This window comes from Mirounga leonina, unplaced genomic scaffold (genome assembly GCF_011800145.1).
Source record: "Mirounga leonina isolate KUSES-001 unplaced genomic scaffold, KU_Mleo_1.0 Mir_129, whole genome shotgun sequence".
NCBI lineage: Eukaryota > Metazoa > Chordata > Mammalia > Carnivora > Phocidae > Mirounga > Mirounga leonina.
This window is the reverse complement of record NW_023270323.1, coordinates 26684885-26712286: the sequence shown is the minus strand read 5'-3', so window position 1 is coordinate 26712286 and position 27402 is coordinate 26684885. Positions and strand designations below refer to the sequence as shown.

Here is a 27402-nt window from a genome sequence, read left to right as displayed (position 1 = left end):
CCACAGTTTTAAGACTTGTTGAATATATTTATTTTACTAAAGCATGGTGCATCCTGAAAACTCTAGGTTCATATGGAAGATAAGAACTTATCCTTGAATCACAAACCCACACCACTTTATGTGTGCGTACTTTTGGAATGCACTATGTGACTTTCTTTAAACTCAATGATTTACTTGCCAATTTATTTTTATCTTGGGTAGCATTTAAAGAAGTTTATACATAAATCTCTTTATACTTCCTGAGGATACAGAGGTTGGGCAAGTGGTGAGGGACCTGAGCTAACTTATGTAATACTTTGGTGAGAATTAGGAAAAGGCCGCTTTTCTGTGAGACAGAGACAATTATAAAAGGGTGCTCCGTGGGCTGCATGTAGCTACACTCTGGGACAGATGGCTTGTCAGAGAGCATAGGCTCCATCTCAGCTTCCAGTCTTCCCCTAAGCCTTGCAATTTTGTGCATTGCACAAACTTCACAACTGTATATAGCGGACCTGAAATGATGTGTGAAAGTTCTGGAATCTGCTACTTACAGGGAAAGCCAATCCAGAATCCAAATTCTTCTCACAAAGTTTGCAAGTTGATATGAACAAATGACTAATAGGTGTGTGTGTGTGTGTGTGTGCATGTAAGTATGTAGTAGTGGAGTTGGGAGTTGATGATATTTTATGAGACCCTGCTGCCAATGAAGTTAAGAGGTGTGGGCTCAATTGCCTCACAGGCTAGTTAAGGATTTTCTTTCCTAGGACTCAGGATATACTCTGGAACTCAGGCTCTTTTCTTTTCTTTTCTTTTTTAAAGATTTTATTTTAGTTGAGAGAGACAGAGATAGCTACAGAGAGCATGAGTGGGGAGGAGAGGGAGAAGCAGGCTTCCCGCTGAGCAGGGAGCCTGATGTGGGGCTCAATCCCAGGACCCCAGGATCATGACCTGAGCCGAAGGCAGATGCTTAAGTGACTGAGCCACCCAGGCGCCCCATCAGCTCTTTTCAATAAATCGACGTCATAGAATGAACCCCATGAGAAAGTGTGGCCACAATAGGGCAAATCTACCTTTACTGCTGATGATGCTCTGTTCACATGTGTCTAATTGGTCCTAAATTTGAAGGAATCATTTTCATATATTGGAAGTCCATGGGCATTCTTTCTCCATCTTATTTCATTATAGTATTGAAATGTATTTCAAGATAATTAACCACAATTATTACCTGATGTAGAAAAATTTCACTGGGTCCTAGTGATTGAGGCTGCATTAAACAACTAGTAGAGAAAGAATATATTATAGATCATGCTCCATCATAGTGTATCAAATCTTAATTTATTTGGACCCTGATAAGTTGAAAAATAGTTTTAGTTTTGTAACATTTTCTCTGTTAATAATGTTCACTTTATGTTTCTGCAATAAATAAGGCAGATGTTGAAATTTTTGCAATTGAAAATGATTTTTTTAAAGATTTTTATTATTATTTATTTATTTGACAGAGAGAGATAGTGAGAGCAGGAACACAGCAGGGGAAGTGGGACAGGGAGAAGCAGGCCTCCTGCCGAGCAGGGAGCCCGAAGTGGGGCTCAATCCCAGGACCCCGGGATCATGACTTGAGCCAAAGGCAGACGCTTAATGACTGAGCCACCCAGGCGCCCCATGATTTCTTTTTTTATTGAGATTTTCTTTGTTCTAATATCAGTCGTGTTTTTGAAATAAAAGATTCTTTTAATTGACTTTAAACTTCTGAGCATCTTATTTCATTCTTGCATTGTAAAAGATTTCTAAGGGGGATGTAGATAAAGACCTGGAGTTAGGAGATTTACACTGTAGAGTCAGTCTTGTGTAATTATTAATAGAAGATGTCTGAAGACTACTGACTAATAGAGTCAGATAAGGACTTGGAGGCATATTCTGGTGACTGCTCTGCTACACTTAATATACATATGCTTTTATAAGGAAGGCCATCTTTGCTGGAACTCTACAGCTGATCAAAGGGCCCATGGGTTCTTGCTTCCATAATTGAGATTATGGATTCTTCTCAGTGTGCAAATGGGCACAGCGGCATTATGGTAGACGATGGCATGGTCTACAAAGATGAGCCTACCTAGGTGATTTGAAAACAACAGAGCAGATGGAAATATTTCTTCTCAAACTTCATGATGCTGATACTTTAAATGTATTTCTCTACAAGTCATCAATCCATAAAGTTACAGGAGCAATATTTTGTTGATTTTATCATTGTCAAAGAATGTATGCCTTGTGTTTCAAAACCAACCATCATGACAGAGAAATTCCTGAGACAGGTTACCTATCTCTTTGCTAATTAATATTAGGGAGAGCTTAGCATGTACTCTACAGGGCACTGCTGTTCATTCAATGTTAGTATTCCTTCTGAGCTCTAGAAAGTGTAGCGATTGGCAGAGCCATTTAACCTAGAGCAGGTTCTAAGCAATAAACAATTATTTAGTTGACGATTTGCTTCTGTGTCTATTTTCCTCCACACAACATTTTTGTCCTACCTGGATTTAGTTTTCAAGAAACTAGGTGTTTTTCCTCCCTAGTTTTTCTTTATTCTTTCCCCTCTTTTCCTTTCCTTTTTTTCTTTATTTTTGACTGAAGATGATCTGTAACCTTTATTAGCACCAACATGGTTTTGCCAACTTTCTGAAAATTGTAAGGAAATATTCATGACAGTATAAATATGTCAGATTTTATTGTCAAAATGCTCTTTGGGAAACGAGTACTTGAAATTTTTAAACTTAAATGTATCTGTTGGGATGATTTTGGTGATGGTTGCACAACTAGCATAAATATGCTAGTAACCACTGAATTGTACCCTTAAACAGGTGAACTTTATGGTATGGAGTTACATCCCAAAAGCTGTTAAAAATTAAATTCATTTTTTTAGTGATTGCTAACTTACTACAATAACAAAATTATTAAGCTGTTGGAGAGACAGTGAGGGTGGGCTTGAGCTCACAGAAGCAGGAAAGGACTCAACTGAATGGGTATTCAGTTCAAGTTCTGGTGCCAGTGCCGTGCAATTCTCGGTGAGGTATGGGGATACAGTGGTGTATTATTGTTGACAGCAAGCAATTTGTTACAAATAATTGTTAAAGCATCAGAGTTTTGAAATGACTTACTTCTTACACAATTCAGAGCAGATAATTCTAGCATAACATCACTCTTACTGACTTGCATTTTCTTATATTTTGGGGGTGAAGTTACAAGTAGTGCATGGGGGAATTGCTTCTGAGCCTGGTTAGATCCATGGGGAATGTGTCACACATATTACTGTTATGTGTCAGGGTGGAGAAGAAAGCCCCAGAGAAAAGCTTATATTTAAATTCAAGCTGCAAAATGGCAAAACCCATTTGTTCTTTGCACATTCTCCTATTCTCCTGTTTCTTCCTTCCCATATGCGCTCTGATCTGACTAGACAGCAATGCTTCCCAAGCTTATTTGAGCACAGAAGTATTTATTCCTGAAATACCTAACATTTTGAGGAACACAATGTTCCCAGAACTCAGTTAAGAAAATGCTGCTCTGTGAGTTCTAACTAGCCCAAAGCACTTAGTGTTTCTGCAGGAGAGACTAGGGAACTATTGCACACTCAGCTCAGAGGGCATTCTTATTCATATTTAAATATGCAAGGATGCTTCTTGCTTACCTCTCTCTCCATTTTGGATACTTGAGAGACTACCGTGTAGCTGTTAAGTTTAATTGTAGTTGTTCAGTGCTTCTTACATTTTAATGTATATGTGAATTGCCTGTTAAAATGCACACTTTAGCAAATCTGGGGTTGGGCCCAAGATTCTGCATTTCCAATAAGCTCCCAGGTGAGGTTGATGCTATTGGTCTACGGACTATATATAACAAAGGTTTTGCGTATAATTAGATCAGAGTAGCTCCAGAGTGGAAGTGTGACTTTACTGAAAGCATACTAGTTCCTTCTGTGTTTCCTAAAGTTCAAGTATATAAACAGGTCTCTTCTATTATAAGGTCATTACGAAATGTTCAAAACCTTAACTTATCTCTTTGTCAAAATACACTGACCCTAACGTGGAACTAGATACATATTTCTTTCTACAGAAAATAAATGAATAAAGGATTTAAGGGCCTTTACTTCCAGTTCAATGTGACTTGATTTTTAATATTAAATTGAAAGTGTCAGGATATTTCATTGCTTCTACAAAGTGAATCCCACCAAGGTGAAGAATTTGGTACACCACACTCCAAAGGAGCACAAAGCAGCATTGGCCCCGAATATGTTCATCCTCCAATGTTTGATCTGATTATTATATATAGACCCAAATATAAAAAAAATTCTAACAATTGCCAGGAAACAATCCTGCTTAATTTGTATGGAAGGATGTATGCCATGTTTTTTATGTTATTTGCTTGGGAGGGGAGCAGAGAGGCAGGGAAGGGGGTGCTATGAATGGGGGGTAGAAGAAGAAAAATATATATCTTTAAATGCATAAGTTAAGGAAGTAAAAATCTACCAGGAAGGATCTAAAGCAAGAAAGACATTTAAGCACAATCTGGGTGGCATAGGTTAATGGGCATGATAGAATCTAGAAATTTCCTAGAATGGTTCTAGGATGAGTAGAGAATGGAATCAGAACCCCGCATGTATTCATCATAGTTAGTTATATTTAACTATATCTGTACATGATAATTGTTCTCATAGAAAAAAAGGTGGCTTCTAATGAATCATGGATAAAAGCCAAGATTAGCTCTTGCAAATGCTCTTGAGTAATACTTAGTTACATCAATATATTTTTAAAAACATCTAGAACTCAACCCCTTCTGAATTTAATTCTAGTGGCTCCTTGTCCAGATTGTCTACAGAAGCAGAGGAAAGAATTGAGATTCTCAGTATTATTTTCCCAGGATGGTTTTGTGTCATAATGAAATGAACAGTGATACTAATATTTTTGAGGGCTACACAATAAAATATGTCCCTCAGAGCTTAGGAAAAATGCAGACATGTCACTTATCTTGGGAAGCAGTATGTATAGCAGGGGTAAAACACTGTTGAAGTGGTTAGAAAAACTGCTTGACGTGAGGCAAATCACTTCTTTGGACTCCAGTGTTCTCCTTTGTTCTTAAACAAGAATCAGTGAGTTTACTTGTCACCTTCATACTATTCTTTCCTCCTTTAAAAGGACGGCACCTTCTCATTTCCATGACCACTCCTATTGGTAGGTTTTCTCACTTTTACTGCACACTCTGTTTTTGCAAAACACTGTATTTCTTTTTTTTTTAAATTTTTTATTGTTATGTTAATCCCCATACATTACATCATTAGATTTAGATGTAGTGTTTATTGATTCATTGTTTGTGCATAACACCCAGTGCTCCATGCAGAACGTGCCCTCCTCAATACCCATCACCAGGCTAACCCATCCTCCCACCCCCCTCCCCTCTAGAACCCTCAGTTTGTTTTTCAGAGTCCATCGTCTCTCATGGTTCGTCTACCCCTCCGATTTCCCCCCCTTCATTCTTCCCCTCCTGCTTCTTAAGAAAGCCTGTCTGCTTGCCAAGGTCCTTATCTGTCTCCTATCCCCACACCCCTCCTCGCTAGTAGACTGTAAGCTCCACGAGCCACAGCTGACTCTGAAATTCTACTAACTGGGTTCAAAGTCCGCATCTGCCACTTAACTTACTGTGTGAACCTGGGAAGTCACCGAACTTCTAGATTTCCTTACCTGCAAAATGAAGGTACCAATAGTACCTACTTCCAGATTTTTGTGAGGACAAACGAGTTAAACATTTGTTAACAGAACTAGAATTCTGTCTGGTGCATGGCCCTGTGTCGGTGCGCGGTCAATCAAATAAACGAGGGCAAGCACTGCTGGTGATTAGTTCTCCTCTGTATCTCCCAAAGTTTTTAATGGTCTGTTCTTTAAAAGGAGCTGTACAGGGTGAGGCTGGGTTTGATGATGGAAGTGAGGCCCTGTCTACACGGTAAACATGGCTCCTTACCATGGGCATGAAGAGCTGCACACATAGGGGTTCTGTCTCCTGAACCAATGCATCCATTTACTGGGTTTCTTCTATTTTTATATAAATATTCTATGAAACACCAGCCCTTTCCAGAAGCCTGTATTTTTAACTACTACACAAGTAATATAGAAAGATAATATAGTACAATGGTGATAATCATGACTTTTGTAATTAGACAGACCTAACTGACTATTGGTAAATGACAAAACCCCTCTGAGCCTTAGTTTCCTAATTTATAAAATGAGGATAATCACATGCGTCAGAGGGTTGTGAGATTAAACGGGATGCTGTTTGTAAAGTACTTAGAACTCTGGCCCGTGTTCAGTAAGTGATAAATTCTACATTCTTCTTTTAGGTAGAACCCAGCTTTAGCTGTAAATAATGTAATTTTTTCTAAATGGCGTTTCTCAAGAGTGATAACATTCTATAGAATCACAGAATGTTAGCAATGAAAGAGAGCTTCAGGAATAACCACTCTGACTTCCCATTATACAGAAGAAGAAACTGATCTGCAGAGAGATTAAGTGGCGCTATGGAGAGGCCTCTTGATTTTTTGTCTGTGTTCCTTCTCTGATATTTTATTGTTTTTTTTTTTTGCAACCCAGGACATTGTGGGCACTCTATTAACAGTGTTTATTAAATAAATGTTACAAAAATCAATAACAATTGAGTACTTATAATACCATTCTGCTAAGCACTGGGGACATCTTGAAAATAGTCAAAAAGTTGTCCTTGCCTTAAGGCACTCCTATCTTTCTGAGGGAGTATAAGACACCTGTCTGTTAGCAACATTTCCCACAGTTGACTCATTCTTTTTTTATTGAAACACTTTTTTTTTTTTTCTTAATTTCTCTGATTCCACACTCTTTGTATCCTTCTGGTTCCCCCTTTTAATGTCTTTTGCTGGTTGCTTCTCCTCTACTTACCCTTAAATGTCTGATGTTGCTCCATGCTCTGTCTGGGTGTTCTCTTTTTTCTCTAGCTGATCTTATTCAATCAGCTTCAATTACCACCTAAACCAACTGCTCTCAAGTTTTTTTTTTTTTTTTTAAAGATTTTATTTATTTATTTGATAGAGAGGGCGAGAGAGCACAAGCAGGGGGAACAGTAGAGGGAGAGGGAGAAGCAGGTTCCCCGCCAAGCCGGGAGCCCGATGCGGGGCTCGATCCCAGGACCCTGGGATCATGACCTGAGCCGAAGGCAGACGCTTAACCATCTGAGCCACCCAGGCGCCCCTGCTCTCATTTTTTTTGCGTGCATATGAATCATTTGAGAAGCTTGGAAAAAGAAAGATTCCTGCATCCAACATCCAGATAGACTGTTTCAGTAGGTATGGTCTTGCTACTCAGAAACCTTCATTTTTTAAAAAGATTTATTTATGAGCTATTTCACATCTGTAGGGCTGAGAACATTTTTGCAGTGGGATAAGAGGGAATAGGTTAAAGATAAACATGCACCACACTCTATGACCCAGAAAATCCATTTTCCGGATAAGCTCTGGCACTTTTGTGCCACGAGATCCATTTGAGAATGTTCAGAGCTGCAGTATTTGTAATGGCAAAATACTAGAAGAGCAGATACGTAAGTTAGAGTATACTCTTACAATGGAACAGCATATAGCTGTGTGAATGAATAAATTATTACTATACATACTTTATAAAACATAATTTTGATCCCATTTATATTCATTTCAAATATAGGTAGAACTAAATGATATGTTATTTGGGGATCTGTCTTTGAATGGTAAAACCATAAAGAAAATCAAGGACATTTAGATAACATGCCAGATAACAGATTGGGCAAGGTCGTTGAGAGGGCAGTTAATGGACAGGATGTTACCTGGTGATGCTATTTTTCTTAATAAATGATGACTATTTTGGGGTTCATTTTAATATTAGTCTTTGTGTGATACATTTCACAATAAAAAATTTAAAAAGTAAAGGGAGTGAATAGGAGAAGAAAATTGAAATGGAGGCAACGCATCTAGACAAATCTTTGGAAGAGCTTTGCTGTTAGGGGAGGAAATGAGAAATAAGGCAATAGCTGGAGGAGGGATGTAGGTCAAGGAAGGAGTTTTGCTTTGTTTTATTGTTTAACTGGAGATAGTATGGTGTGTCTTTATGATAATGGGAATATTCCAACAGAGAAGCAAACTGTATGTTTTAATTCATTCTTTGCCGTTTTAAACTCAGGCCGATATCCTGGCTAAGAAGTAAGATCGTCAGAATAAAAATTTGTCTAGGTTAGAAAAAATACATTCAATGGCTCTTTTTAATATACTTGCTTGAAGTTTGAGCTCATATATCTATTAATCACTGAGGCACTTGTTCATATCTCTGGCAAATGGATACTGTAAATATTCAACAAATCTGCCATTTTCTTTCTGCTGAGTTAGTCATTAGTGTGTAAACTTTTCCAAAGTCAATTTTATTTTCAATTGTTTTAGACAGTTACCCAAAGAATGGTTTTATTAGGATGGTGATTCTATTTTACATATCATAAGCATGTGCTGTATTTAGACTTAAAGCATACTCTGAAAAATTGTGCCGTTATGGCAAGTTTTCTTTGCTCAAGAGAATGGGATCCTTCAAGTTGGAGCAATACCTTTTAAGGAATTGGATTGAATATCCTTAAGTTCCCTTACAATAGTCGATGTTGAGTTTTGTCCTCATGATTTATTTTAGGGGTATCAACCATAGCCGTGTTGGGGGCTGAAGCAGCATAAAAGTCAGGTAAGTAACAAATTTCTGAGGAAATAAGTTGGGAATGTCTTCCAGAGGACAACCCCTCCCAGCCTGTACCTCCTTTAGAAAAACATTCTGGCTAAATGTGGCAACTGTTTTAGCATGCAAGCTGAGGTTTTTGTGAGCAAAACTTGAACTTTAAATTCACATTTTTGGGGCTCTGTGACTGTAAAGATAAGTTGACACTCGTCTAATTTCTATTAAGAGATACAGACTTTGCCTAATGATTTACAATTTTAAGCATGGTTTTTGAAAGTTAACATAGCAATTCATAAAGCAGGATTGAAGCAACAGGCAGAGTTTGAAATGTATTTCTGACAGTCTTGGCTTTTTTCTCTACTTTTGTCTCATGTTGTTTTGGGCTGGAAGAAGGCAGGCTACCTGATGGGCTTTGGCATGTCCGTTTAATCAGTTAATCATATCACAAGCACAGACAAAAAGGGAAGAAAATGTAAATAAGATTTGTTATGGTCTGAGGCATTCTGCTAAGACTTGTCTCTTCCTGAGTTGAGATATACTCCCTTACCTTGAGTCTTTCCTTAAACTGCATTCTGAATTCCAACTTATAAATCTTTATCCTGTTTTTCAAACCTCATTTCATACTTTTTATGTAATGTAGTAGTCATAGACACTCCCTATGTAGACTTGACAAAAAAATCTGGAGTACCCAGGGATTTGAAATGAATAATGATTATATTATGATAATGTAGCTGTCCAGGTTCCTGGGCCCTGTGGTATGATTTCCTTCTTTGGAGAGGAGTGAGCAAGGTGGGTAAAGAAATAAACACACCATTTTGTAACCTTTAGGAAAGGACAACCTGGAGGGATCTGGAGGTTTAATTTATATATAAAAGTAAGCAAACTGTCCAAGAGAGCCCATTTTCAACCAAAAGTATCACAGAATTTACCTGGAGATCTACCAAAAATTACCTAGAATTACATAAAAAATATTTTACACACTTTTATTTCCTTTCCCTTTCCCAATTTGGATACTCTGCTTTCTCAGAGCATATGGAGGAATTGGAAAAATCATGGAGTTTGAGATTTAAATTGGAGATAGCATGGCATGCTTTTATGCTGACAGGAATATTCCAGCTGAGAAGGAAACTGTATGTTTTAATTCATTCCTTGTAATATTAGACTCAGGCAGATGTCCTGGCTTCAAAGTAGAATTGTCAGAATGAAAATATTTCTGATTTTAACTCCCTCATCCATTTAAATATGCCTTCCCCTTTCCACCGAAAAGTCTGCTCTTTATTCAGGTTGACAGAAGGCATAGTTTTCTAATCACGGATACTCAAACTGATGGATGCGGATTCATAAATTATTTTCAAAATTTCATCAATTTGGCTTGGTAACCCTGATGATCTCATTCTGATAAAACCAACCAATCCATGAACAAAATGAATTGGGAATGATATAAATTTTAGGTTAAAAAAGGAATAACAAATTGATTTTTAATAGATACAGACTATTAAGAAAGAAAATATTTCAGACTGTGATCTGTAAAAATCAAGGTTTCAAAGAAGAGTCTTTTGTAATTGGAAATTTGGTTCTGATTGAGTGTCGTATTTCATGTAAGGATGAATCAACTTAGGAATTAGATTGATTCAAGGCATTCCAAAATTGTATATCTCTTTCACTATTTGCATTATTTATCTATCTTTCTTTATTTTCCTCGAATGATATTTTGATGTACATCTAGCTGCTTATAAAGGTCAATTTTTGAAAAATCAGAGAAATTTCTTTACAAAATGAAAATACAAATGTTTCAGCAAAATGCATTTCAAACTGTATAGTGATTACCAAAACAATATTACATTGTTATAGAAATTTAAAAAATAATGGAAAAATATAATTCATAGGCTTACCACTTATCTTTTAAAGATTTACATATTTATTTTAGAGAGAGATAGAGAGCGGAGGAAGGGGCAGAGGGAGAGAGAGAATCCTGAATCAGACTCCCTGCTGAGTATGGAGCCCAACATGGGGCTCCTCAGGGGACATGACACGGAGCTTGTCGTGGGGGCTCGATTTCAGGTCTCTGAGATCATGACCTGAGCCAAAATCAAGAGCTGGCCCCTCAACAGACTAAGCCACCCGGGTGCCCCAAGCTTACCACTTTAATACAACAAATATGATTAGTGTTTTATGTACCTCATTAGACTTTCTCACATGTATACTTTGTGAAGTGATAGTCAATGAGTAAATACAATTCTGTGATTTTTTTTGCATAAAGTAAGGACAGATACAGTATATAAATTCATAGGTTTTTAACTCTTTTAATGAATTCATCATATCCGTTGTGTAATATGAAGTTATTTTATTTATATTATTGTTAATTCTTAATTATTTATTGTTAGAAACTTAGATGGCTACCCATTTTTCACTTGTGTCTATATATATATATTCAAATGTGCATAGTTGTACATATATTTTACTAAAATAATTTAAATTTTGATTGAGTTTTCTAAAGTGTGGTAGACTTAGAGTAAACTCAGCTACACTTAACATAGCCAACACATTACTTATGCTTTTACCACCTTTTTAAAATGACTTAATATCACATTTTTCTGTGTTAATGGAAAAACAAAATGAACAATATGTTCGTTCATAGATGCACATACAAACACATCAAATTATGTAGTGATTTTGAGATTGTACCATCTAACTGTAGATGATACCACAATTTGCTGCTTTTTTTATGTGAATGTGTATGAAAATCAGTATTCATTAACTAAAAAGAAAACTAAACAAATACTACTTTTTCTTAAGTATCGATAAGAATTTACTTGAAAATAATGATGTGGCAAGTATATGAAAAGTAGACAAATACTATCTTATTTTCTTTCTTTTTTTTTTTTTTTAAGATTTTATTTATTTATTTAACAGAGAGAGACAGTGAGAGAGGGAAAACAAGCAAGGGGAGTAGGAGAGGGAGAAGCAGGCCTCCCCACAGAGCAGGGAGCCCGATGTGGGACTCGATCCCAGGACCCTGGGGTCATGACCTGAGCCGAAGGCAGACACTTAATGACTGAGCCACCCAGGCGCCCCACTATCTTATTTTCTTAAAGAGGACTTTAGATTTCATTGTGTATTTCATACCCAGTAATGATACAGAAGTCACAATACAGAATCCTGGAAAAATTCTAAAGCAACAGAGGAATTTTTTACTGATTATATTTTTAAAATCCACACATCACTTTTTGAAAAGTAAAGCATGAGAGAACAAAAACACTTCCTTATTTATAGATATGTTTTCATAATCCTAAGCTGTCTCCTTACATTTACTCATTTTGTAAAAAAAATCAGTCATGCGGTAAGCACCTTATTTAAACAATATCAAGCATGTTATCTAAACAATAAAAGTTTCAGTGAAGTTTCTGGAAAAGTAACTAAAAGATTGCTAGACACAGTCAAAATTTCTTCAGCTTCTGTATATTTTTCACATGCTCTAAGATACAGTAAAATTTCTAAAACTACAGAGACAAAAACAGGACTTACCTATACATTTTGATCCTGAACAATGAAGAGATCCTCTCTTCTGCCTATCCAACTTCTTTGAGATTTCTACACAAATGAATGACTATCATGCATTATGTGTAATCCTATGAAGGAGCTGAAGACAAAGGAGGAAATCCCACATAATTAAAATCTAACTTGCTAAACAAGTCTGAAGGAACCAACTTGAACCAATAGCATGACTTGTGGAATGAAATCAGAAACAGGGAATTTCACAACTGAGTAAGAATTTTATTTATTCTGGTAAATTGTGACTAAACATGATAGCAGATGATGGCTATTTCATGAAAGCTTGCAACTACTCCACATGCTCTGGAGTCATTATTTTTAATTCAGGAGGATGTGACACTTGCCTGTGTTTTGCTGTCACACCTCCTTTTTTGCCACAGCAAGCTGAGGGTGATCAGAAAATACTTTCTAAGCACTAATGGGTACTACTACCTCTGAATTCACCCTTCTCTGTGATAAAATACTGTTCTTCTTGTAGAATATGAAACAGAGATTCAGAGAAGTAATTGAGTAAGCGTGTAAGTTGTGGCATAAGCAAGCAAAACAGTTGGAACTAAAACTGACTTTGTCTTTTTCCAAATATGTCCTTTGAAAAAAGTATTCTAACTCGCTACTGCTGGCAAATGAGTGGACGGTAGAGTGTGCTAAGAGCATGTGCGGGGTGAGGCTAAGGAGGGGGACGTTGGCAGTGTTTGCAGGCCAGGGCACACCCCATGAAAACACAGAGGCAAGAAGAGCGCGGAAGTGAGAAAAGACATCTCTGTCTCATGTGTTGGGAAGGAGTAGGAACTCTATCTGGAAGGTTGTGCTGAGGTTACTTTGTGAGATATACTGCCTACTAAAGAATTGGAATGTGTAATTAGGTTGGGTACTAAAACTTAAATTTTAGTCTTAGTTTACTCACCAACTAACTGTGTAGCCTAAGAAAAAAAATCACTCATTCCCTTATGAATCTGATTAACCTACTGAGAAAGAAAGCTGAATCAGGTGGTTTTAGAGGACTCTTTTATATTCAAATTCTATGCCTTTATCTTGTAAATCACTGATAGCTAATGGCTAATGAATTCACTCTAGGACTGCAATTAGGCAAGTGTTCAATTTCTTACACATTTTTTATATAATGTGCACATCAGACAAGAGGCACTGGAAGGAGTGGGCTCCTCTCCACCCTTCCCTTACATATTTCAATTAGATCCTAATATCTCATGCCTGATATTCTGATGTTTTTTTTTTTTTTTAGTAAAAACAATGAAAAAAAATTTTTAAAACTTTTGAACAAAATTACCTAAACAAACCATTTTCATTTTACATGTTAACCTTTAAGTACTTTTAACATATACAAGCTTTTTTTTTTTTTTAAAGATTTCATTTATTTATTTGAGAGAGAGAATGAGAGAGAGAGCACATGAGAGGGGGGAGGGCCAGAGGGAGAAGCAGACTCCGCGCCGAGCAGGGAGCCCGATGCGGGACTCAATCCCGGGACTCCAGGATCATGACCTGAGCCGAAGGCAGTCGCTTAACCAACTGAGCCACCCAGGCGCCCTACAAGCTTTTTTCATACAGTTATATCATAGTGTATAACTTTGTATTATGCTTTTTATTCCTAATGTAATTTTTATAAGCATACCCCTGTGCTATTAAATTTTTATTTCTAGGAGCTGTATATATTATTTTAGTAGCTGTATACGTACCTAATTGTTGTATAAAATGTGCATTATAACTTTTTATTTTGATGTCATTTCAAACTTAAAGAAAACTTGCAGATATAGTACATAGATTCATCAATTATTAACAATTTCAGTGGCTGCATTTTAAAGGGTGAATCATCTTATACTGAATAGATTTATCATAAAACACTGAAAGCATCTCCTAATGTATTTAGATATTTTCTTTTTTTTTTTAACTGTAGGTGATTCTTTCCTTTTTTTTTTTTAAGATTTTATTTATTTATTTGAGAGAGAGAGCATGAACAGGGGTATAGGCAGGGGGAGAGGCAGAAGCGGACGCCCCGCTGAGCAAGGAGCCCAATGCGGGACTTGATCCCAGGACCCTGGTATTATGACCTGAGCCAAAGGCAGACTCTTAGCCGACTGAGCCACCCAGGTGCCTGGAGTAGGTGATTCTTTCAAGGACCATCTTCACCAATATACTTTTTATTTTTCACTCCACTGCTAAATTTTCCCTTGAAATAAGTGGAAAGGAAAAATAATTTATTGGGTCAAATTATATAAATATTTTAATGGCTTTTAAAAATTTACTTTTTAAAAAAATAATTTTTTTCAAAGATGTGAAGTATTGTCTTCTGGTGTGTGTTGACAGCACTTTCCCCCAATGATGCATGCTCTTTCTCCTCCATCTTTGTATTTTCTGGAGCACTTAGCAAAGGCCTTTTTTAGTGAGTAGGTGCTTAGTCAACACATATTATTTAAATGTCCAGTAACTGAGTGTATTAATGCAGACCTTAGTGCCTTATCACCATTCACAACAGAACTTGGGAGTGAGTCAGAGGAGTGGCATGGGAAAAAAAAAACTGCATTCAGTCCGAAAGTGACTTCCTACTTGCCTGTGATGATGATCTCAACACAGAAAGAGAGGTGGGGAATGAAATTATGGTTTGTGAGGCAAAGGAATTGCTCTCACAGGGACTAGTTTGAAAGATGTTGAGTCTTAACCTTCAGATCCTCAGGGAGTGGTGGGATAGGTCTTGACTTTTCTGTTCTTAAGGGGAAGCCATTGTAAGAATAAGGAGTATAGGATGACATTATGCCAAAAATATCAGAATCTTTTTTTTCCTTGTCATATGCTTGATTTTATTCCTCCAGTTGTGCACTCACAAAACCAAGACAACCCAACTTAGGAGGACTGACATGAACAGGCTTCAGGGAAATAGAAGAGATCATTTATTTTAGTGGAGGATAAATCATGCAGTGTATGAGCCATCAAAATTGGTTCTTTTGCCTGCCTAGGCCGAGGGGGGAGAGATCATGGTAAAGAGACTATCTCCAAATATGCAAATGTATGTTAAAAAAGCCTTGCTTTGACAGAAGTATGAATTATTCATTGGAGCCCGTCATAACAATATGAGCAGAGAAAACAACCAAAAAGCAGATGATCTAAGAAGGTGTGAGCCAGTGGTGTCTTCTTTGAATTTGGAGCTTAAATGTTTAGTCATCAGGTTCAGGGTAGCACAGTCATATGGCTATGGTTGGTAATGAATGTGTCATGAGCTTCCTCACAGAATTATTATATGGTTAGAAAAAGAAAGATAATGGATATGCCCACTATTTGAAAGTTGTAAATGTTATTTAAATAGACACATTTACGTTTATTGTAAATGTCAATTTTACTTTATTTATTCATTTAAAAAAATTATTTATTTATTTATTTGACAGAGAGAGACAGCAAGAGCAGGAACACAAGCAGAGGGAGTGGGAGAGGGAGAAGCAGGCTTCCCGCCGAGGAGGGAGCCCAATGCGGGGCTCAATCCCAGGACCCTGGGACCATGACCTGAGCCGAAGGCAGAGGCTTAATGACTGGGCCACCCAGGCACCCAAATGTCAATTTTAAAATCAGGTAATAATTGGATTTTGTTTGTGTGGCCAAGTTTAATTTTATATATTACCACTTGTAGGTAGTTAGAAATTAGGGAATAAGTATGTCCCACCATGTTTCAAAGGCTTTTGTCTATTCAGAAGGCACGTTGTAGTGGAAACAGTACACTCTGGAGTTAGAATACACCTAGAGTCAAATTGAAGTTCTTCTGCTTCCTACCCAGCAGGGTTCAGAAAAGTTGTTTATGAGCCTCAGTTTTCTTATGTGTACAAATGGAGTTAAAGTACCATTCTCATAGAGTTGTAAACATTATATTCAGTCAAATCAAATCAAAGGAATGAACAAATGTAAAGCACCTGGCATGTTCAACATGTAATGTAATCATTCCCTCACCTCCGATGTTCAGGGGAGTATGTATATGTATGTGTGTAGGGGTCACAATTGCTTGAGACATGGAGGGCATGTAGTTCGAAAATTGCCCTGGGGGTGCCTGAGTGGCTCAGTCAGTTAAGTGTCTGCCTTCGGCTCAGGTCATGATCCCAGGGTCCTGGGATCGAGCCCCACATCGGGCTCCCTACTCTGTGGGAAGCCTGCTTCTCCCTCTCCCACTCCCCCTGCTTGTGTTCCCTCTCTCACTGTGTCTCTCTCTATCAAAAAAATAAATAAAATCTTTAAAAAAAAAAGAAAAAAAAAAGAAAATTGCCTGGGTGTTTCTAAAATCCCCACCCACCTAGATTCACACATGTGATCTTGCTTCTCCAAACCAATCTTATTCCTAAAGAGTTTGTTCAAACATGGTTTAAGTAATCCAAAGCTTACTACAACCTGTGATGGCTTTCATGTTGGCAGCCAGTGATTTTTTTTTTTTTGTGCATTCCTCATGTACATTTTTTAAACCAGTTTCTAATAATAGTAAGAGATTAAAGACACATCTTGGTCATGGGTTCCTTTTTATCTTGTTAAAGGAAGATGTATCATTTACCTCTCTCCTAAGGTCTCCACATTGATCTCCCTTGGGCTGCATAGAATCATTTTCTCCTATGGAGGGTAATTTCCTGCACATATACACAAATTTGATTCTTGCATTTTTTCTCTACATTCAGAAAAACAATCAGGGCAAATTAATATAATACATGTTAATACACAATGTAAGTGATCTTATAAACTGAAGGTTCTGGCTGATAAACCCAATTAAAATTATCCAGTATATCCACAAAAGGCTCTTAAGTGATTTCTTATTTGGTTAATAACAAGGTAACAGTATGAATACATGCAGCTGTTAGAGTAGTATCTATTTTCAGATTGATCGAATTATCAGTTAATGACCGTTGGCCTTACCTGGTTCTTCATTACTGCCCAGCAACATAACTAGGTTTCTCTGGTCAGTTTCTAGTTTAGTCTTTATAAAAACCATTTCAGATCTTCTCTACTCTTCCCCAAATGTTTATTTTCTATTTTTTATTCCCTGCCCTTGCTTTTAACAGATGACTTATAGTTCTACTGTTGGAGAAAAATATAGACGGTTTCAGATGGCCACTCCTTCAACTATTTGTTATCATATCTATATATCTTACGCATCTGCCTATATCCTTCCTATTATAGTGGAAGAGGTTTTTGTCTTCCTTTGGGAGGCTAATCTTTTCATTTGTGCTTTGTATTCACATCTTCATCCTTCCTCATCTGAAACCTGCTTCTCCGGTATTCCCCGTCTCTACAAGTCTTCTCCCATTCACTCAGTTTCTCACACTAGAAATCTGGGTATCATTCTTGACTCCATCTCTTTTCTCAGTCTTATGTGTATAAGTATTTATTGAACCTGTTTCTTTTCTGTCTTCAGCCCCATTGCCCCCATGACTCCAGGCCACTATAATCCCTCAGCTGGATTACTGCCACTCTTCTGATTAGCTTCCTGCCTCTAGTCTTTTCCCACTCTAGTACATTCTTCATACCTACAAGAATGACCATTTGCAAATTGAATTATGTCACCATTCTTATAAAAACTCTTCAGTAGCTTTTTCGCATTTAAGATACAGTTCATTCTCCTTAACATGGGTAGCAAGGCTCCACAGCATCTGGACTTTGTCTACCTTTTTACACTCCTCTCCTTCCTACCTCATATCCTACACTATATTCTATCCATTGAGTTTACTTTAGATGCTTGAATATACTGCCCTCTCTGTCTCCTCTGGGTCTGTTCCCTCAGCTTGTATCGTCTTTTTCTACCTTTTTCAATAAATTTCTTTTAAATTCCCAAATCTGATTAATCTTTAAGGTATGCTTATATGCTTCTTTCTCTACCAGAGCTTCTTAATTCCTAGGATAGTTTGGTTCCTCTTCAGTGTGATCCACATCTATTTGCTTCTTCTTTTATACTCATTTCAGAACTCAGCACACTTTCTGAAATTATTCCACAGTAGACCATAGGCCTATGGGGGAAAGGACTGCTATGTTTTCAGAGCCTGTCATCCTTGCCTGGTATGTGGTTAAGTATTCATTCATGTGGATGAGAAGTACCATAGCTATGTTTGAGCTTTTAAAAAATTGTTCTTGTAGGACACATGGAGATATCCTTCAGATCATTTTTCAAGACAGAGTGCGCAGCTGCAAAGTATGTGAGTACCTGTGTTTTAAAATATAGATTTTATGTTTGCTTAAATATGGTAAGGCCAGCAGCTCAGGAGATGATGGCCGTTGAAAAGATTGTTATTTACTGTTCCCAAGAGGAAGGAGCATGCCACACTAGGCGGGGCCACATGGGGAAGCACCAGAGTTAGTCAGGAGGCAGAGAGAAAAATGAGGAACTATGGACGAAAGCCTTGGTTGTGATTTCTATAGGAAGAAGCAAGTGAGACAGGGTAAGCAGCTATAGGATGGAGAGTTTGAATAATTTCAGTGGGCTCTGTGGTATAGGAACTGTCCCTAAGTTGTCTGGTACACAGGCCTGGGTACATGCAGTATAATGGTGTGCGAATTTTTCTATGGCATGGCAGTAATGGCTCAGAGTGTACGAGCTTAAAAAAGGAGGTATTTGGGATATGAGCTCTGGCTTGGCTGGTTTGTCTATGAAGGATTCACTCACGGGTGGAGTTATTTGCTGTCTCTGGGTATTAGCTAGCCCTGCGAGCAGCGGTCCCTCTAGGGTTAGCAAAGTCCCAGATATTAAAGCATCGGAATAAAAAGATATGCTTAATACAACCTGACAGCCTCTAGCTGCTACCTTTGTCAAGGTTTGCCTCAGTTTTAAAGCCAAGGGCATTTTCTTCTTTTGGTGGTCTCAGCCAATGACTGAGTAAGGTGGTAATATAAGAGTACAGCTATTGCCACATAATATGGATTTCTCTAACCGGTAATATTTACTCCGGAGTTCCCAGTTGATAGGCAGAGATTTTGTCAGATAGATATTGCTGTCTGCTAACGCCCTGGCCCAATCCCACTTCCTCCCTTTTCCTTTAACAGCTGTTACTTCTCAATAAACCTTTATGCTTTTACTTTGTCTCAGTGTTCCTTATTCAGAAAAATCCAACTTGTAATAGTACTGAGAGAGCTCCAAGAAAAGAGACATTAAGATGAAATTTGGGGGCTGGATCACTCACCTCCCAGCTGGTAATGAGGACTTGGTGGTAGGTGGCATGTCAACAACCTCTAGCACACATGGTGGTATGATATTAAAACTCTCACCCCTAGTGAGCTAGGCCAGCATGATACTAGAGGTGAATGCACAGGCCAGTGTGCTGATTCATGTGTGAAAGGTGTGTGTGTGTCGGGGGGGTGGGGGTGGCAGACCTAAGGACAGTGGAATTGCATGGTTGCTGCTAGGGTGTGTGTATGCTCCATAATGCAGTAATAATGATAATGAAAAGTTGAGGGAAATTAACATAATTAAAAGCCTAGTATGAGATCCAGAGGTTCTCTTTGGTCAGTTATTTAGAAGCCCTCATCTCATGCAGTAGGTGATCAGGAAAACTGAATACCAAGCACAGGATTGGATAGAGTGGCTCAACTCCCATGATTGTTGAATGCTCAACAGAGACAGGTCTGTTATTCCAAAGTCAGAACCCTACTTGAGAAGACCTGGAACCTGATACATGGAATGTAGATAATCTGGCTAGAAGTCCCTGAAGATTTTGACTCTGTAGACTTGTTTTGAGCCTTCTGAATCTGCAGAAGTAGGTCTCCTGTGTCCTTTGAGAGTTAGCATTCTGCAGAGACACTGCAGAGGCCTCTTGCTTATAAGGTAATAGCTGTCCTCTTCAGGAGCTGCATGCATTTCCTCTCCTGGCTGCCAGTCCTCTTACCAAGGGTAAGTCACAACATAACCATCTGGGAATGTGTCAGGCCTAAAGAGAGAGGAAAGAATCTATATTACAAAGGAGCTGCAAAAATTAGCAGCAGGTGCCGGCAGGGGCTATGGGAGCACTTTCTGTTTGATTGGATTAAAGGGTGCTTGATCAAGGGGTCTGGAACTTAAGGCTGGATAAGGAGGGTTTGATTGACTTGGGGCAGTCTCCCAGTATATAGGACATAACACCTGCCAAGGTACTCAGGGAATGGTGTCAATTTGCTGCTGGAGTTGCTCCTAGAAGTCTGAAAAAAACAATGGCCCATGTTAAACAAGGTTGAAATTCCAGAATTTTAGTGGGAGACAGTAGAGGCCAAGGGATCAAAAGGCTCAGAGAAGTAGGCATGGTGGAATGGATATATATATATATATATATATATATAGTATTATTATTTAGTTTTATATATTTATAAATAATAGAAAGTATTATTTAGAAGTTTTTTTTCTAATGTCATTAATTATATGAAAGATATATATATATATATAGACTCATCAGAAAATTAGGTTTCATGGGAGAGCCCAGATAATATGCCATTCACCAAGGCCATCAGGAATGTGCTGGTAGGGGATCAACTTGTTCCATTTTGTCTGGAACTGTCAGGCTTTAAAACTCAAAGTCTAGCATTCTGGAAACTCAATCTTAGGTACACTGGCATAGTTGGTCACTCTAGCACAATATCACTAAGTGTTGGCATGATGGGTGCATAAATGAGATGGCCACAGTGGGAGAGATGGAGACCATGTGGGTCCAACAGCTTGTGTTCCCGCTTAACAGCACCAGTCGAGTCTCCTTAGTATGTCCAACCTATCATCAACAAAGACACACTGATTTCACAAGATGGCACTGTTCTTTAAGGAGACCAACTGGCTACCTGATAGCATATTTACTGCATTGGACCCCTGACATCCTGAAAGTACCAGCCATTTCTTCCTTATAGGACTAGACATCTATTCTGGATACAGGTTTGTCTTGCCTACCCAGAGGGCCTTACCCAGCAGCACTTTTGGGGTGTTGGGAACATTCTAACTGAGTAAATTCCTTATAATCAAGAGTAGAGTTTTTGTTTTTGTTTTCCTTGGAGATACTTCTTTAATAACTGATTTCATTGTGATTGTTCAGGTCACTAAAAGTACTGTATATTGTCCTGTGCATTCAGAAGTGAGATGAGAATGTCTAAAAATACCACCTGCTATTTACTTTCACTTTTTTGACATGTAGGGAAAAACGCAGAGAAGTCACAGGTTTGTTTTTGTTTTTTTTTAAGTCACAGGTTTTTTGCTATGAAATATGTTCTCTTCAGGTTATGACTAAGTGTATTTGAGGTGTGATGTGGGTTGACTTACTTTTTCCACTGTCATATCTTTTGTATCTGTCTTTTCATTTTAGAAGGATTCTTGAGTATCATAACACCATGCATTGGTATTTAAAATTGATATTAAAATTATATCAAAGACAGTATAAAAATCCCACAAGCATTTGGACATAGTTCTTGTTCAGTGTTAAGAAAGTATTATTTAGAAGTTTTTTTTTCTAATGTCATTAATTATATGAAAGATAGCAAAGATGATGAAAAAATGGAAGGAATTTAATTGTACCCTTAAAGTCAGAGACAATGCCTCATCACATACTGACTTAAATATATAGTAGTATTTTTAAAGTAGTTACTTTTGAAAAATATAACTATAGCTGTGCAGTGTTGTAATAAGGACCTTAGAACCTATTAAGTTATGGGTATGGATTCCCATGGTGAGTATTCTTCTGAATATCCTGTTGGGGACCACCATGATGTCCTGCAAGAGTACAAACCAGGCCTCTAGCACAGGAGGGATTTCACTGGAGAGAAGGGAAGAGAGGAAATGTTATGGAAGATGACATTACATTAAGTATTGGCATAAAAACTTTTTTTTTCATTTTTGTTTTTAGATGCTCTAAAGAAAACAATTTATATATGTTTAAAATGGTTACTAGACCATTTTGAATACAAAAGCTTCCCCCAAGGGAGGGAAGTACATAGAAATATTTAGTAAGGTCTTTATTACTCTGGGGATGGGCATGTTATTTGGGGAATACAATGTAGATAATTAAGAAATTAGCTAGGCAAGATAAGAAAAACACGGCAGAAATAAAGGCGACAGAGGTTATAAAAAACATAAAAATTATGCCAATATATATGAACGGTTTCAAAAGATGTAGTAAAAAGCGAAGTTCTAATGGTTTTAAAAGGAAAATCCAGTGGCTCAGTTAAGCGTCTGCCTTCGGCTCAGGTCATGATCCCGGGGTCCTGGGATCGAGCCCCACATGGGGCTCCCTGCTCAGCGGGAAGCCTGCTTCTCCCTCTCCCACTCCCCCTGCTTGTGTTCCCTCTCTCGCCATGTTTCTTTCTGTGTCAAATAAATAAATAAAATTTAAAAAAAAGGAAAATCCAGTTGTCAGAAACCTATACATTATCAGATACACAACTAAATCAAGAAGAAAGAGAAGAAAAAAAACAAGTGAACATGCAGACAAGGTAAGGGTGGGGGTCCAAAGCAACAACATTAACAGGGTAAAGAGGGTCCTTTGTATTGATAAAAAAAAGTACACAAACCTAAAACAATTAAAAAGTTGAGAACAATAATAACAACAGATGTAGAAGAGATAAGAAAAGATAATTTGAAACTATAATAAAAAATATTTAGTGCTCAGAAAATAGATTTATAAAAAAAAAGAAAATTATTGAAATTGATTCAAGAACTAGGAGACTTGGACAGGAAACAACTGCGGAAGGAATGAAAAACATATAAACATTTTTTTACTAAAAATGTCTGGACTGCTAATGTTTCAGGAAACAGTTCTTTTCTATGCTGTCTTAACTGTGCCCTTGACTGTATAGAACATGCTGAAGGCTTTTCAGAGAATTCTATACTGCTGACATTCTCTTGGTTAATTGAAATCTTGATAGAACATTAAGAAGTATACCAATCTCATTCTCAGGAATTATTAACTTTATTCAAATAGATAAATCCCTGGGTCTGTCTTTTCTAGAAAAAGTTATATAAGATCGTCTATATAGATTACAAATCAAACTCTTGTAATTTAGAGTGTTTTCCCTCATGATCTTCACTTTGCAGTTGGGATTTGAAAACTCTGTTTTTTAGTTTTATTTATAATATACCTAACATGTCCTAGTAGATCTTTAGTCACATAGACCTTTCACTGAACTTGGATTTTTTTTTCTGCCTTAGCCCTGGGTATTGTCAAACAAGGAAATTTCTTGATTGTGTTTTGTTGGATTTGTTGTTGTTATTTTGAATAGGTTAATTTTCCCATTTATTTTTATAGGTATTTAGGGCTGAATTCAAGGTAATCTACTGGTTTTCCTCTAGCTTAATTGAGATATAATTGACACATAATATTGTGTCAGTTTAACATGTGTAATGTGATGATGTGATGCACATATATATTGCAAAATGTTGTCCTTCACCTCAATTACCATTTTATTGGTGTTGCTATTGTCATGAGAATATTAAAGCTCTACTCTTAAAGCAATTTTCAAGTATACAATCCAGTTTTACTAACTGTTGTCACCATGCTGTACCGTAGATCCTGGAACTTATTCATCTTATAACTGAAAGTTTGCACCATTTAACCAGCATCTCCCCATTAAGCCCCTGACAACCTAATATACATGGTGGTGACTACGGTTAATAATACTGTATTGTATACTTGAAATTCTCTTAAGAGAGCAAATCTTAAGTGTCGTCACTACAAAAAAAATAATAATAATAACTGTGAGGTGATGGATGTGTTAATTAACTTAATGTGCTAATCATTTCACAATGTATGTGTATTATTGAATTATCATGTTCTATAGTTTAAATATATATAATTTTATGTGTCAGTTATATCTTAAACCTGGAAAAAATGTTAACATCATCCAAAACAACCTCACAGAAATGTCCAAAATAATGTTTGACCACACATCTAACTAAGTACCATGGCCCAGTCAAGATGACATATAAAAGTATGTAAACTTCATGAAATACAAATAACAGACCCATCGTCACTCAGCTGATAGGTTGTGAGACTGGAATTCAAATACATTCCACTGAACTTCGTATTGTTTACTTCTGTGTTACACTATCCACCATTCAGCAAATGTGTGATTTGATAGTGTAATCTTTTACAAATACCTTAAAAGAGTATTTGAACCTCTATTCGATTGTCCAGTTGATTCAAATGAGTATCAATGGCCAGGTTTTGTATTGATGTCTCACTCTTCCACTAAACTGTGAAATACAAGACTGTAGAGAGGTACTTAACAGGGCTTGAGGCCATTTGGAACCATGAACGTGCAGCATAAATCCTTCTGACGCAAAGATAACAATTCTCACTTAACTGTTGGAAGATCACATACTTGACTCCTTTTTTGTTTTTGTTTTTGTTTTCAGTAATACTGGTGCATTTCCACTGATTCATCCTGATTTGTTTTCCAAGGCTTTTGAACATTTAATACCATGATCAATACTTTTAATACTATAATAGCTGTCTGGGATTAGAAATAGTCCATAGTTAAGGAACAGAGAGAAGCTATCCAGATCACCTTAGAATCCAGTCTGTGTTTTTGTGTCAGTGTGTTTTTTGTCCTGTGCTCTAATCTGTTGATCTGATCTTTTCAGAGATACCTAATGAGAAGGAAATATGGTCTTTGGATCAAATAGGAGACGTAGGAGATGGTGTAATCAGAGTATGTTAAATTCTTTTTAAAAATGGCCCAGGGAAGGGGCGCATGGGTGGCTCAGTTGGATAAGCGTCTGCCTTCGGCTCAGGTCATGATCCCAGGGTCCTGGGATCGAGCCCCACGTTGGGCTCCCTGCTCAGCTGAAGCCTGCTTCTCCCTCTCCTCCCCGCTTGTGCTCTCTCTCGCTATCTCTGTCACTATCTGTCTCTCTCTCTCAAACAAATAAATAAAATCTTTAAAAAAAAAATGGCCCAGTGAAAGGTAATGTGAGGGCAAGGCTGTTTTTATAGTGGTTTTTCTTTCCTTCTTCTTCTTTTTTTTTTTTAAAAAAAGATTTTATTTATTTATTTGAAATAGAGAGAGAGAGCATGAGCAGGGGGAGCAGCAGAAAGAGCAGTAGAGGGAGATGGAGAAGCAGGCTCCCCGCTGAGCAGAGAGCACAACTCAGGGCTTGATTCCAGGACCCTGAGCTGAAGGCAGACGCTTAACCAACTGAGACACCCAGGCGCCCCTTTAGAGTAGTTTTCATGAAAAACCAGGAGTAATGTTTGTGCTTTTGCAGCAGGGGTAGTATTCATTGCCTCAGACATAGTGGGAGAAAGGAGACAGAGCTGTGTTCAGCTGTGGGCTGGACTCCTGACCTAGAAGAGGCTCCTCGATGTTCATCCAGACTGCCAGGAAAGCAGGAGGAGCTTTGAGAGTTGGAGGCTCAGCCTCAGGCTTGTGCTAGACCCCCACCATGTGTATGTGATGGAGCCAGACTGTTACCACCTTTAGTACAGTTTCAAGAAGAGCACTGAGAGAAACCGCGAATGCTTTCTCCGTCTAAACATGATCCCCACAAGATAATCAATACAATGGTTTTGTATGTGGGAATTATCTTTTTTTTTTTTTTTTTTTTAAAGATTTTATTTATTTATTTGACAGAGAGAGACAGTGAGAGAGAGAACACAAGCAGGGGGAGTGGGAGAGGGAGAAGCAGGCTTCCCACGGAGCAGGGAACCCGATGCGGGGCTCGATCCCAGGACCCTGGGATCATGACCTGAGCTGAAGGCAGACGCTTAACGACTGAGCCACCCAGGCGCCCCTGTGGGAATTTTCAAGGTTAGTAACAAACAGTTAGGGTTCCACAGTGATTCATTTCATATTTTAATGCCTTGGCCACTCAAACAAAGTAAAACAAACTTTACCATGGGAGGGATGTTTATCTGGAACCCCAGAGGTAACTGTGTAGTATCTATAGATAATGGCAGGGATTCCTCCAATCTCCTCCCGTAAACTAACCCTGGCTTTTATCACTGAAACTGGAATTATCTTTTCTCCGGGGTCTTCATTCATATCTAGTTCTTCAGGGAAGCGTTCCCACAAGGATCAAATACCTTGAAGAAATATTATTTCTTCAACATTAAGCATAATATTCCTTTGAAGGGAACTGGTGTCATGGAGCCACGTGTCTAGACTTTCGTGGCCTCTGCTACCCATGGTTACTGCCGCTGTTTCTTTGAGTGTGTTGCTTTTGCTGAAGTAGAGGAGGATTTTGAGAATTTTGAAGTCCTCTAACTGTCAGGTTCCAGCTAACGCAGATGATCCTTCAAAGGACAGCAGGAGAATTCTTACAGATGATAGTGGATGATAGTGCATAACTGAATGCCAGAACCTTCTGGGATGGCCCTGAGAGACCCAGAGTGCGGATGTAGTCCACTCTATGAGGGAAGTGACCACGTAACAGTCAGGGAGGTGCTCAACCTAGTGCTTTTTCTGTACCACGATATTACCCTAAGTGATCATTATAGCCCAAGCAAAATATTCAACAGGTTATGCAGGGGTTTTCAGTGACTGCACACCACATAACATCATCTACTATGTCTAAACCAATAAAACCTATTTTAAGACTAGGGACAGATTATTGTAATCTGAGGAACTGTTGTTTTGGGTTTTTGCCCTGAATTTCATTTAGTGACTTCTGGTGTGGAAGGAGTCTCCCGAACTTGGAAAACAGCAAAAACAGTTTTAAAAAGTTTGTCAGTTAAATCTTGATTACTAATGGAAATGAAAAGGACAGTCTTATATAAATAACTAAAATCAGTAAGTCAAATATGATCTTTTTTTGAAATTCAAATTCCTTTATTTCTGTGAACTTTTAAAAAGTAGATGTACTGCATATGTTTTAGTTTTATCTCCATTGTCTCCTATTAGGCAAATTCAACAGAAAAGGGCCTCAATCAGTAGAGTCATCTAACATGGCCATTTGGAAGTATTCAGATTTGTGAGGTCCATGAAAGAAAGAGGAAGAAAGGACAGTCCTAGCAGATCAAATAAAAATGATGAAAGGGAAAGGGAGATTTTTAACGTTACTTCCAAATATCCCTATGTTTGAGATGCGCTCATTTAAGGGATTATGGGGAACAGTTTTCAAATTAGAGGGTCTCCTGAAGGGCCACTATCATGCATACACCTTACTGTATGTTGATCACTTCTGGTTCAGGTGGGGAGCAGGAGGTCTTTAGGAGCATTCAGGAAT

General features: G+C 37.8%; 1 protein-coding gene across 1 annotated transcript in view; it reads right to left on the bottom strand.

The window, feature by feature from the left end:
* The window catches only part of TMPRSS11D (transmembrane serine protease 11D), a 50430-nt gene extending 38055 nt beyond the window's left edge, over nt 1–12375 (bottom strand). The window contains exon 1 of the mRNA XM_035005581.1: nt 12243–12375. Within this exon, the coding sequence (XP_034861472.1) occupies nt 12243–12250 (8 nt within the window). The 5' untranslated portion in view covers nt 12251–12375. The remainder of the gene's footprint in view (nt 1–12242) is intronic.
* Nucleotides 12376–27402: the final 15027 nt, after the last annotated feature.